Consider the following 14,223-nt stretch of genomic DNA (forward strand, 5'->3'; position numbering starts at 1 on the left):
GTTTTAAAAAAATAAATCAGTCCTGCTTCTCTCTGTTTTAATTGATGATTTTAGTGTGTTGTGAGTGACAATATATGGAATGTACTTCTATTTTGTTTTCTTACATCCTTTTTCTCCTTTATTCTTTGGACTGGTCAGGTTTTTCATTCCCATTTTCTACTACCAGTTTAACAATTATACATTTTATTCCTAATGTTTTAGTATTGACCCTTCAATGATTAAATTGAATAAATGGAGTTTTAAGTTAATCGCTATATCTACCCTTTTTAACATTACAAAGACTTTAACTCCAAAAACATTTCCCCTTCCTTTTATATTACTGTTATTTTCTTAATATTCCACAAACTAATGATTACCATTACCATTGTTACTACTCTTAAGCTGACCCTTGTTTAGAGTCCTTACAGGTATTCACCCCTTGGCTCACCATTCCTTTCTGCACCCCAGGCCTTCCTTTTATGGCCATTTTTATTCTTGGCAAAATAAATCTTAAGTTATACTCATTAAGCATAAAGTTACAGATTGACAGATATTTTGTCTAACACTGAAAATATTATCTTCCTGACTTCTGGATTATGTTGTCAATGTTGAGAAGTGAGTCTTCATCTAATTGTCCTTTTATTTATTTTTTAAAATGTTTTATTTATTTATTTTTAGAGAGAGGAAAAAGGAGGGAGAGAAACATCAATGTGTGGTTGCCTCTCGCATGCCCCCAAGTAGGGACCTGGCCCACATCCCAGGCATGTGCCCTGACTGGGAATTGAACCAGCATCCCTTTGGTTTGCAGGCTGGTGCTCAGTCCACTGAGCCACACCAGCCTGGGCTCCATCTAATTGTCCTTTTAATTAAAGTAATTTTATTTCAGCTCATTCTCAGTATTTTCTCTTTGTAGTTGTTATTCTCTAGTATTAGAAGGTTTTGTCTACTTGTGGAATGCTTTTATTCTCTTAAAATTCTGCTTGAGATTTCTTTTGGATCTGAACTTGTAAATTCATGTCTTTCTAGATTCTGAAAGTTCCCATCATTTTCTCTCTGGATTCTGCCTTTTCCCTAATCTCTTCTTTTATTTCAGGGTATTTATTTCAGGGTTGTCAAACTCATTTTCACTGGGGGCTACATCAGCCGAATGGTTGCCTTCAAAGGGCTGAATGTAATTTTAGGACTGTGTAATGTAACTACTCCTTAACTAGGGGCGAGGAGCTCTACATTCGGCCTGTTGAAGGCAACCACAAAGCTGGTGTGGCCCCCGGTGAAAGTGAGCGGGACATCCCTGTATTAGGTGTGTGTTTGGCTTTCACATTCTCTTCTCTACTTCTGTGAACCCCTTCTAGGGATCTATTTGTACATATGCTAGGACTTTAAAGCCACATTTCAGATGTCCCTTGTACTCTTTTCTGTTTATCAACCTGTGTGTGTGTGTGTGTGTGTGTGTGTGTGCATCGTAGTCTGAATATTTTTCATGAGCCATTATTCCATTTTCTAAATCCTCTCTTTGTGTCTAGCCTGCTTTCAAACATATCTATAGAATTCTTAACTTTAGTAATTATATTAGTTTTGATTCTAGAATTTCCATTCAATTATTTTTTAATGTATTTAGAATCTAGTTCTATGGTGAAATTCTCCATTGTGTCATTTATTTTCTTGAACATATGAATTATAGTTACTTTGAAGTCTTAATTTAAAAATTGCAATAGATGGATCATCTATGTATCTTTCTTTTTCTTTTGGCTTTGGGCCATCTAGTCTTTTCTCTTGGCGTGTCTGGTAGTTTCTGAGTGAATGCTGGGCAATATATGTGAAATAGTATAGAGATGCTGGATGATACTATCTTCTGCTGGGGAGGATTTAATTTTTTCTGTCTGGTTTTTACAGGAGGGACAGATCACCTCAATCCAAGAAGAAACTGAGATGGTTTAAGGCTGGTTTCACACTTTGTGAGGGCTGGTCTGTTTTTAGTTGGCCCCCACTGAGGACTCTAGTTCTTTTCTAAGACCCTCCTTCCTCATCTTTGTGTCTGTACTGAAGGCTCCACTTGGTTTTGTAACCTCATACCATCTGCTTTCTCCTTAATGTCTTTCCCCTGAACAGTTTAAAATTCAGCAGGTGCCTCAGAGGAAAAATCCATGCAGAATGTCAGACTCAACTTCTCTTTTGTTTCCTTTTGTCTGGAATATTTGTCCCTCAAGTCCTGGCTGTCTTGGTAATCCTGAACTAAAATTTTTGTCTGATAAGCTCAGTGAAACTCTGCAAACTCTAGGCCATAGCATTCTTCTCATGCCAGGTGAACTGAGGGAAACAATGCATTGCCCTTCAGTGCATTTTCCTTCTCTCCAGCTTCTGTCTCCTCAAGTGCTGACTCCCTTGGTTTACATTAGCTGATCTCTGATATCTGTAGAGTTGCTCTATAAGAAAAAAATTTTATGCAGATTTTACATCATTTAAATTTTTTAGTGTTTTCTGTATGACTGTAGAAGGTGGGAGATTCAGTGTGATATAAGCTTACTCCATCATAATTGGAAGCTGAAGTTTTATTCTTGAGATTTAAATTTCAATACTCACATTTTCCTCTTAGAAGTTCTGTTTGGTTGTCTCTCAAATCAGCATCATTGGGGAGGTGTAGTATCCTATTTTTATCTTATGTTTTCTATTTTCCTTTATGATTTTAATTATTTAAAATATAGTTATTTTATAGTTTAAATCCTATTAGATTATCTGACATTCTCAGGGGTGTAATTTCACTTTAGTATCTGCTGATTTTTGGTTTACATTTGCTTCCACCCAACACCCCAAGAGGGTATTAGTGGTCGAGTACCAATTTTTATGTAAATTTCTTGGCTTTTGAATTTCTGAGGCCATATAGCTATTGAATAGTTGAGTCCCAAATGTAAATGTGCAGAGACATATGATTATAAGCTCTAAAAGATTTTTTTTCACTGTACAGATAAGCTTTCTCTTTAAAAATTTTTCTAATTTTTTTTCAATTAAACTTTATTTTCAATATTATTTTATATTCGTCTCAGGTGTGCAGCATAGTGATTACACAATCATACTTTACAGAATGTTCCCCCAGTACTTCTAGTACTCAGCTGGCACCACACATGGTTGTTACAGTGTTATTGACTGTGTTTCTTATGCTGCACTTTACCTTCCCATAGCTGTTTTGTCGGATAAGCTTTCTTGTCATTTTGCTTATTGTAAGTGAATGTTTCTTAGGTTTCTTTTTACTTAAGGTGTGGACCACAGATAGGATTCTGACTTCATGCATATATATTAGTTCCAATTCTCCACATTATATTACATGGGTTCAATGTCTTGGCTGTTGTTTCTGTGAAGCCATTAAAGCCAATTACCGAGACAAGCGAAACCCTGTAGGTTTTTCTGTTATGTAATCCTCAGCATTTGCTTTATTTTCTCATGGGCTCAGCTGTGCATATGTGAAGATATTTGTATGCTTTCTTTAACACTTTTAGGTGTTTTTAGGGAAAGATTTTCAAATTGTTCAGTTTATCACAATTCCAGATATAAAAGTCTTAACTGACATAATTTATATTGCTGGCTTAATATAAGACTTAATAAATGCTATGTTATTAAATTTCATCATTAGCACTATTTCCACAAATATGTAAAACTTAAACATTTGGATTATAATATGTATAATAGATTATATGTGTAACATATGTGTAATATGTAATAGATTATATATAATAGTTATAAAGCTTTGTGGTAATTGGTCTAAAACTGAGTATGATTACTGGGTATATGTAGATCATGCTACAAAAACACAGTAACATCTGGCCTATTAAAACAGTTGAAAACATCTCAATTTTTTCTCAACTACATGTTCTCCTGAATTAAAACTGTTTTTTTAAAAAAACTTTACTTCCTTACAAAAACAAGAAAATGTGGCTTTGTAGCTTTCAAGCACTTATAGATATAAGATATATCTCTAAGAATATATTTATGTGTGAGTTACTTCACATATACCCATCTATATTATATATGTTAAGGTTTTAAAATTTTACATTTTGCATTAAATTATATATCCTTTTTTTTTGCCTTTTTCTAGGAAGATACTTCATCGAGACTTAAAATCAAAGAACATTTTTCTGAAAAATAATCTACTTAAAATTGGTAAGATTTTTAAAAATACGTGTTCCAGAAACATGGGAGGGTATACCGTTTAGATGTTATCAATATAGCAAATTGAAGCACATGACACCTAGGAATATCAGAGTAATCACTTGTTTATTTAAAGTTCTTGAATTTTTGTTATCCGATTAGGGCCAATAAAATGCAATTCTTTTGTTTCTGATTATCTGATATAAATTGACATATGAGATATTTGCTACATACTTTGCAGATTCAACTAGTATTTTTTGAGTTCCTACTCCATAGCAGACACTTCCGAGTGGTTAGACTTGTTTTACTAGTTTGGTCAGTTGCTACAGATTTCCCTGCTTGTTTTATCACAAGCAATTAGGAATCATCACAGATAAGTAAAATGCTGGTATAATGGCTTTGTTAACCTTTTGTTCCGCTTCAGGACTGTATCTCTGCTCATAATTGTTACTGGATTGTTTAATCTTCCTGCAAGATGTTTTTAGACAGGGAAAGCATAAAAGCATGCAACCAGTTAGGCAAGTATAGAGAAGCCGATGGATTCAAATTTTTATAGTCATGTTCCTGAAAAGTCTCAAGTCTTTTACTTAAAACTTTTCTTTATTGTAAATGAAGAATAAACTCTCTCTCCTCAGATAAAACTGCAAATCATTATGTTCATCCCTTTCAAAACATTGTTTCTTATTATTCAGGCTTGAAATAACTTTTTAATTCAAGTTGCTGGTCCTTCAGAATTTCAAAAATAAAGTTTGGTTTACATAATTTACGTGACTGGATCAAAGTCTTCCTTCACCCACAAGGCTTATGTTTTTAAAGCTATTCACCAGCATTGTGTAGCATTGTGTAATTTAAAATATATTTCTGTTCCCCTTTAACATGGTATGAATCATTGCATATTAAAATTGTCAAGTTAGATCCTCAGTTGTTAATTCCCAGGGCTGCTTTTCATTGTTTTAAAATATTCACAAAAATTAATTACTATTTCAAGGGGATTTTGGAGTTTCTCGACTCCTAATGGGATCCTGTGATTTAGCCACCACTTTGACTGGAACCCCGCATTACATGAGTCCCGAGGCTCTGAAGCACCAAGGCTACGGCACGAAATCCGACATCTGGTGAGTGGGCAGCGGGCTCTTCCAAGTGGCTTACTTACTCATCTGCTGTCCTGAGAGAGCAGCGCCTTTTGGTTTGAGGATCATTTACTTACTGGATTTATTTACTTTATCCCTTTGAAATCTGAGTCATTTTGTGACCAAAGTAAAAGAAGGTTTTTAAATTTGGAATTTGATATGTTCCATTAAATTGATTTCAAGAAGTCCTTTTATTCCTAGATTAATTGGTTGGTTTGGCTTCTTTCTTCTTGAACCACAAGGAGAAGTTCTTAATTTATAATAAACAATAAATTTTAATAGGTTTCTTCTGGCCTATTAAAAAAGCATTTATAATCTTAAACACTGTTTTTTTTATTTTAAAGTTAACTTCTACCTCTGTGAGAAATGTTCAGTTTTTCTTTATTTTTTCTTATTGTTGATTTTAAGAATTTTTACTAAAGATATTAGCTTTAAGGGTAAACTTACCATATTTCCCATGTATAATGTGCACTTTTTTGCCCAGATTTTTGAGGGAAAAATAAGGGTGCACATTATACATGTGTGTAATGATTACATACCATGGGTATAATAAGGGGTGTAATAATCCCATATACGATATGCACAAAAACGTGGGTGCACATGATACACAGCAAAATGCTGTAAATTAAAAAATTCTGTTTTTTATGATAGATGCATCTTAGATTTCTCAATTTCTCTGATCTCTTGTTACAGAGGAATTTCTCCTTCCTTGTCATGGAACCAGTTTAAATCTCAGTGCAGAAAGCATATGAGAGAGAAACTGCAGTCTATTTTTAGCAATAGATCCTATCTGGTGAAAATTTATTTTCCTTTGAAGAGGAAACTTACATAATGTTGAGCTAGTTAAGAGTGGAAAGGACAAACTGGCTGAGAGCTTGTTAATTAAGTAAATAGTCATTATATGAAAATCAACTTAATTAGTTCTGAGCTTGCAAAGATGAGCCATGAGAAAGATTGCGTCCCATTTGTTCCTCTAAAGAGCATAAAGTAGAATGTTACATGTTCTCTGGTTAGGGAAACATAGGCACGAGTGAGAGAGAACACTGCCGAGACTTGGTCAGGCGATGGCAGATGCCGTCCACCCTGTCTTTTCTGTTCACACTTGTGATTAGCAATTCCTAGGTTCTTCAGTGGTTTTTTTTTCCTTGTTACTTTGTTTCTGTCCAGATGGTCTTTTCCAGCTAACCTGCAGTTTTTTTCTTTATCACAACCTTCTCCCAGCCCTTCCAAAACAATAACAACAACAATATCAAAAATAGACCAAAACACAAAGATATGTTTAGAAGAATGAGGTGGGTTTTTTTTTTAAATTTTGCTTTATTGAGCATCTACTATTTGCCAGTGACAGTGTAAAGGCCTTGGGGTATAAAATCAAAACTGATAGGATTCCTGACCCTCATGGGCTGTCTTATTGCTCTTTTTGGGGTACATTTCTCCAGACTGAGAAAACCATTCTTGAGCTATGGATTGAATTTGAGTTATATACCTATATCTTTCTTCATACTTAATATTTTTTATTATATAGACATTTAAAAATAGATACAAATTTTTTCATGATTTAAGGTGACATGATATCTCAGAATGATGTTATATCATGTCATTTGAATTGAGAGTAAATTAATTTATGAAGCTGATCATTTAAGCTTTTGTGATAACACGTAGCAAGAAAGCTGGCTCATGCTGACATTTATCTATATTTCCTTACCCGATCAGATATGTGTCTCCTAGGAAACTTGGGCACCAGAACACACAGAGGGAAGAGTATAGCATACAGTCTTTTTGTCCCAGTTGTGTGCCTTCTTTTTAAAAGCAAAAACAAAGAAAACTTCTCCTGGTATTGTGTAAAGAATTATAAGAGGCCTGGCTGATGTGGCTCAGTTGGTTGGGCATCATCCTGCAAACTGAAAGGTTACCAGCTCAATTCCCAGTCAGGGCACATCCCTGGGTTGCATGTTCAGTCCCAGGTCAGGGCACATACAGAAGAGAGTCAGTCGATGTTTCTCTCTAACATCGGTGTTTCTTTCTCTCTCTCTTTCTCTTTCCCTTCCCCTGTCTCTAAAAAGGATAAAAATAAACTAAAAAAAAAGAATTATAGGAATATCACACAGTATTGCTCTAATATTTCAGGCTTGCCAAAATGATATCTAAGGCAAAACTTAAAAAGCCAAAACCTCCCAAATATAAAAATGCAGGAGAATTTTAATATCTTTTTTGAAAACTTTAGGTTAGCTCTCCTTATGGAGATTACTGGCTATTCAGCAAGTACAAGCTAACCATTTATTGTCATCCTGACTCCAATAACCACTTATTATGAATTTAGAAGTTCCCTTGATTTTATCCGAATTAAAAAAAAATCTTATCTGGTGATGAATTTCCTACAGCTAAACCTAAAATGGGAAGAATAGCAGAGAACTATTAATTATAGTGGCAGATACATAAGCGTGATGAGTAATATTTGGGAGACACTCTTAGAAACATTAGATTAGATGGGGTTGAGAATTTTTCTCTGAATCTCAGTAGGTAGCATCTGTTTATGTGGAAAATTTTCTTAGGATTAGATAAACTCGTGAATAATTGATAGGTGTTTTGCTCTAGCACTAATAGCAGTACATATTATATTTATAATGCTTAAATATAATACTAATTATATTTTCATCTGTTAACGTTTGCCCATATATAATCTTATCTCCCTTCTGCAATCTGTTAACCCTTTGGGGAGTTGGAAAAAATAAGTGAGAGGGGTATTTTGCTTAGAAGTCTATGATCTGCATTCTTTTCTTTTTCCAAAAGCCAACGGTGGATTAAACAAAACAGACCGGAGGAGGATGTTGGTGGAGACTACAGAAGGGAGAGAGGGAGGCCTCTATTAACTTCACACACTCTACTACCTCTGATGCTCTGTCCCTCTTAAAGGAGCCTGTGGAGACTATCAAAGATGAGTAAAGCCGTTGGAGTACAGCCATTCAGTCAAAGTGTGGAACAGTGGAGACTGTTTCCGTACCCAGCCTTTATGGAGTGCCTGAGCAAATAATAATCGGAAAGGGAAGGAGGCTTTGATCACAGTTTTCACTGCCAACTCAATCCCCCTACACCCCAGCTGCGAACACCGCCTATGTTCATTTTCCAAACTTTATGTTTCACTTGGAATCTGTGAGTGTGACCCCAAGAATATCTAAAGATGCAAAAAAACCCCAAAAACTCATTCCCTTTTGCTTTCTCCTCTGCCACCCTGTGATCTCATATCCCCCTTCCTCCCCAGTGTTGGTCCTGTCTTCAGATCTTTCATTGGCCGAGTTCTTACGGTATGGAGGGCATGGGACCACCGCCAGGGAGGGAGAAGAGATGATCTGCCTTCAAATATTGTAAAGCTCAGTTGTGGAAGAAGTAATTAGGAAGAGCTGGTAAGAGCAGGATGAAATTCACCCAGACTGGTTTCCAAAAATTTATGGATTTCCCCCAAAGCAGGATAGTTTGTTGGGATGATATGGTGGAAGAAGAGCATTTACATTTCCTTTTAAATATTTTAAAAATTTGGTTCCTCAGGTGCACTTGCCACATTTCAAGTGCTATTTTGGGTGCATGCTGCTACTAATTATTGCATATAGAATTGTTCCAGCCCCTTCAGGCCTCACCCTGGGGTTTTCTTGCATTAACCCAGCCTTTGGATTGGGCAGGTCCTCCACCCGTTTCAGCTGCTGTCCTTAGATTGGTCCACTGTGCTTTTCAGTGAGTACGTTTTGGTATTTGGGGCTCTTCTGTTCTTAGGCCCTTTAACCCCTTCATTGATTCCTTCTGCTGCTTCTCACACAGATGCTGATACTGTACAGGTGATTGTGGATTGTCTTTGCTTGCTTGTATTTTGAGGTCTGAGGGGACACATTGTCATCTAAATTTATTGAAAATGTTGGCCACGGTTTTTGGTTTTACTTTCTAGCTGTTCTCTCTGTTTTACTTGGAGATTCAAGAAAGTTGCAGAAACAACACTTTCAATGTACCACTATTTTCCCCAAAATACTCAGAGTCAGCATTTTTTTTAATTAACAGGGGTTTTTTTTAAAGATTTTATTTATTTTTAGACAGAGGGGAAGGGAAGGAGAAAGAGAAGGAGAGAAACATCAATGTGTGGTTACCTCTCGTGTGCCCCCTATTGGGGACCTGGCCCGCAACCCAGGCATGTGCCCTGACTGGGAATCAAACCAGCAACCCTTTGGCTCACAGGCCACGCTCAGTCCACTGAGCTACACCAGCCAGGGCCAGAGTCAGCATTTTAACAAAATTTCCATATGATTTGTATGTACATTAAAGCTTGGGAAAAACTGATAGAGGTTCTGGAACATGGTAGGCCTTTAATAACTGTTACTATGTAATATTGCTCCTTAAATATTAGTTCAAGCAACCCAATGTCTTTCATTACATTTAGATGCACTTTATGTTGATACTCAATTTCACTTAAGTAAAGACTTTTATTTAGAATGACACACACTAAAGCAAAACTCACCAGTCCTATATTAACTTGCCCTTACTTTCTATTTATTCAACTGCTTAAATTATGTGTACTCTCCTCTAGATGGATATCAGGATGACCCTCGATTACACCAAATAAAAATATGTATTACTTAAAAGGTCTGTATAGCTTTCCCAACCACCAGAGTCATGCATCGCTGTGGGGTAGGCTTCTCTTTGCAGAGTCTGAGCAGATTTCAAAGGGTAAATTTAGCTATTTTGAGACAAGACAAAAAGTTTGAGTTACATTTGCAATTCATTATCAGCCCGTGCTTCAGAAATCCTTTGGGCAGTTCTGGTGGACTTGAACAGATGGCAAGTTTACAGAGTTCAGATGTGATGCACTCCACGTGCACCTGACCCCAGCCCTCCCTCTCGTAACTGCATTTGCTCCCTTGTGGGGGTTATTTGCTTGCTTCACAGTTGGCTGTATTCTGGAAAAAGGAAAGAATGCAGATCATAGACTTCTAAGCAAATGCCCCTCTCACTTTCTCAACTCCCCTCTCCAGCCCCTTTCCTTGTTTTCACATTGCCATATTTAAGATCTGGGAGTCAAATAAGACAAAATCTTGAACAGGGATGGAAGTGATGAGTTTGAGATGATATAATTTTCATATAGAAATGTCTGGTTGGAAATTGGAGAAAATAAAAACCATAGGTATATAGATGTGTAGTTAGTAGAATGAAAGTGTATATAGTAGATAGATTTTAAAACTGGTAACAGGGTAATAAAAATCTTTCTCCCAAATGTCATGATAGTTTCTGTAATCAGGTTGTCCCACATTTCAGTTATGGGTATCCCCTCCTGGCAGGTGCACTGGGACCATAGCAGATCCCTTTCCATAAGTCACTGGCTGATAAATTAAGTCTTTCTTCCAACATGTGCTCAAGAGCAAGTAAATATCACTGATCAAAGTGAAGTGGGTAAATGGAAAGCAGCATCCTTCACTGTAGTTGCGAGGATTTCTGAAAAAGAGAATGGTCTTTTATCAATAATGATTACTGAGCTAGCCTTTAATTTTTCCATCATCTGTTTGGCCAGATAATTTCACATTAAAAAAATCTTGATACAGTTGACACTTGAACAACATGGGTTTGACCAGCACAGATTCCCTTATATGTGGATTTTTTTTTCAATAAATAGGTATTTTCCCTTCCTTATGATTTTATTAATAACATTTTCTCTTCTGTAGCTTATCTTATTGTAAGAACACAGTATATAATACATATAACATACACAGTGTGTCAATCAAGTGTTTATGTTATCAGTAAGCCTTCTGTCAACAGTAGGTTACTTAACTACTAACTGTAGTTACTTAACTACTATGTAAGTTTTGGAGGGGAGTCCAGCTTATACACAGATACTTGACTACATACAATCCCAACCCCCGAGTTGTTCCAGTGTCAACTGTATATTCATCAGATATGGCTCAAGTAGAGTTATGTGTTCAGAAAACCAGGGTTTGACTTTGTGATCAACTCACTGTGCTTAATAGACCACTAACCAACCCCCTCTCCCTGCCAAGCAACAGAAAAACTAATGCCAAACTGGCCTGCCTTCCTATGGTTTTGCCGCAGAGGGTCTCATTTTCTGTGTGCCTTATACTCACCATGGCTGATGCCCTGCATGGCTTGTCTCAGGCCCCAGCTATCCTTGGAGGTGGATTATGGTCCCAGATAGGAGCTGAGGTAGGCTTGGGAAGTCAGCCCCTGCTTGAAAGGCTTCGTCAGGGTTAATCATGATTAACCCTGAGACAGTCCTTCATGATCAGGAATGCTTTCACTGGCACAGCATAGAGAGGTGGGGCAGCATAGAGTTTAGGGCTCTAGAGCCCAGAGAGCCCATATTGGAATCCTCGCTCCACCACCTACTTCATATGGACCCGTGAACCATTTACCTAATCTTACTGTTTCCTCATCTGAAAATGAGAATGACGATCATAGTTCCTGCTCCGTTGGGTTTCTTATGAGGATGCTTAAATGAGTTAAAATACGTAACGAATATAGAACAGGGGCTGGCTTATAGTAAACACTTATAATTTTAGCTATCATTTTCTTTATTGTAAAAATATTATTAAAGTTATTATTATCATTTGTATTATTGTTAAGACAATGTAATACCCTGCTGCCAAGACAACTCGAAATGTTCTGGGTCCGGGATTATTGCCCCCATGCAATAATTAACCCTTCAGACCTATCAGAGCCAGGAGAGATAGTCCAGCTTTGTTCAGCATCTAACCCAAGTCCCAAAAGAGACTGAGCCCATGGGGCTGAATTAAATCCTCAGAAGAGTGTGTGTGGGGACTGACACACAGAGAGCCTTCTATCCTTGGAACTGTGAGTTTTTCTTTTTTTCAATGTTCAAATTATTACATGGACATTAGACTACATAGCAGGTGTAGCCAACGTAAATTTTTTAGGAAAAAAATTTAAAGAAACATTGAATGAAAACTAATGCCAATAACTAACAAGCTGAACTAACATGGCACCTTTCTGGGCAAATTTCTTTCTCTGTGTTTTGGTTTTCTCATCGATACCAGGAGACTTTGGAATTAGCAAATCTTGATAGTCCCTTGCAGGTCTACTATTTTGACAGTATGAGGAAATATTCTGGAGGTTTGAGTTAAACTCTCTTTGGGGAAATAAGTACCTATATTGGAGCAGTTCATAGCACTCAGATGCTTTACATGTATCCCTACTGGTAAAAGTATTTGTTTCAATGTAATGATTATATTTTACTTGTAATTATCCTCCCCTCTCTTTTTTTGAGGAAAAAAATTTATAGTATAACAAGTATTGACTTGATATTGTCTTTTTAAAAAAAATCTACAGCCATACCACCCCAAACGTGCCCAATCTTGTCTGATTTTTTTTTTCATTTTAGCCATTCTGTTGAGTATGTAGTGCTCCTGCACTGTGGTTTTCATTTTCATTTCTGTGATGACTAAAATGATAAACATCTTTGCATGATTCAGGACAATTTAGTGTCTCTTCAAGTGTTTTGTCCATTTCTTCTATTGAATTCTCTCCTCGTTATTGATTTGTGGTAGTTTTATTAAATATAGATTTTTTATATATTCTGCATACCAGTAATTGATGAATATTTGAACTGTTTTCTCTCACTCATATCTTCCTTTTCACTTTCTGGAGGGAGTCTTTTCATGAGTAGAAATCCTTAATTTTAAGTCTGTTTTATTAGTTCATTGCCTTTCCCAAGATCAGGAACAGTCTCTTCTTTCTTTTAAAAGCTCTATGATTTTATTTTTCTCAGAGCACCTATAATTGATTTCTGTGCATGTGTATTTTGTGCGATAAGTCCACATACATTATTTCCTACATGCATATTCAATTGGTCCAGCATAATTTGCTAAAGATACCATATTTTTTTCTCCACCACAGTTTAGTTTACCTTTGTTTGAATCAAGTGATTGAACGTGTGTGGATCTGTTTTTGAGCCCTCTGTTTTGTACCATTGGTCTAGTTTTTCTTCTTTGCCAATATCACACTTTCAGGAGTGATAAAACTTTATAATAAATCTTGCAGTTTGGTTATAGAAGACCTCCAAACTAGTTCTTCAGTTACGCTGGCTATCCTTGTCTCTTTGGATTTCCATATAAAGTTTAGAATCAGCCTGTCAATTCCTGCAAAAAGAAGTCTGCTAGTATTTTGAGTTATCTTGTATTAGGTCTATCTAATCATTTTGGAAAAAAATTGACTTCTTCACAATAGTGAATCTTCCAACCTATGAATGTAGATGTATCCCTCCACCCCATTCATTTTTTAGGTCTTCTTTTACACCTCTTAGCAACGTATTGTGGTTTACGGTGTAGGGTCTTGCATGCCTTCCATTGGATTTGTTACCAGGTATTTGATGTTGTGTGACATTAATGTAAATAACATTTTAAATTTTATTTTAAAAGTGTGTTTGTTGCAGGCTTATAGAAAAGATCTTTTATGTATAAAATTATATTGAAATGCTTAATGACAGTTTGTTTCTTTTCTGTTCTTTATATGTAGTTTTTAACATTTTCTGGCCTCATTGTTCTGGGTAGCAACTTCATTACAATATTCAGTAGAAGTGGCAGTACCAACCATCCTTATCTTGTTCTTGATTTTAAAATAAAAGAATAAATTATGAATATTTTACCAATAAGCATAATATTTGCTATATTTTCATAGCTTTAAAAAACCCAGTTAAGGAAGTTTCCTCCCATTCCCAATGGCTAATAAGAGCTTTCTTCTGTTTAAAAACACAAATGGGTTTTGAATTTTATCAAATGCTTTTTTCTGCTTCAGTCAAGATGATAGAATTTTTTTATTCTATAATGAGGTACTTTCCATTGATTGATTGTCAAATACTAATTCAATCCGGTATTCTCTAAATAAAATCCACTTGGTATATCATACTCTATTTGTAATATGTGTGCATGTGTATTTGGATTTTTTGAATCTATGTTCCAAAAAAAGTTGC

At 36.0% G+C, this 14,223-nt stretch overlaps 1 protein-coding gene across 1 annotated transcript in view; it reads left to right on the forward strand.

Annotated features, from left to right (window-relative positions):
* Positions 1–14,223, forward strand: part of NEK11 (NIMA related kinase 11) — a 212,562-nt gene that overhangs the window by 77,331 nt on the left and 121,008 nt on the right. Inside the window, exons 5-6 of the mRNA XM_045856864.1 lie at positions 4,067–4,131; positions 5,108–5,234. Of these exons, the coding sequence (XP_045712820.1) occupies positions 4,067–4,131; positions 5,108–5,234 (192 nt within the window). The remainder of the gene's footprint in view (positions 1–4,066; positions 4,132–5,107; positions 5,235–14,223) is intronic.

The sequence above is a fragment of the Phyllostomus hastatus genome, unplaced genomic scaffold (genome assembly GCF_019186645.2).
Source record: "Phyllostomus hastatus isolate PE091 unplaced genomic scaffold, TTU_PhHast_1.1 phas_scaffold_129, whole genome shotgun sequence".
Classification (NCBI taxonomy): Eukaryota; Metazoa; Chordata; class Mammalia; order Chiroptera; family Phyllostomidae; genus Phyllostomus; species Phyllostomus hastatus.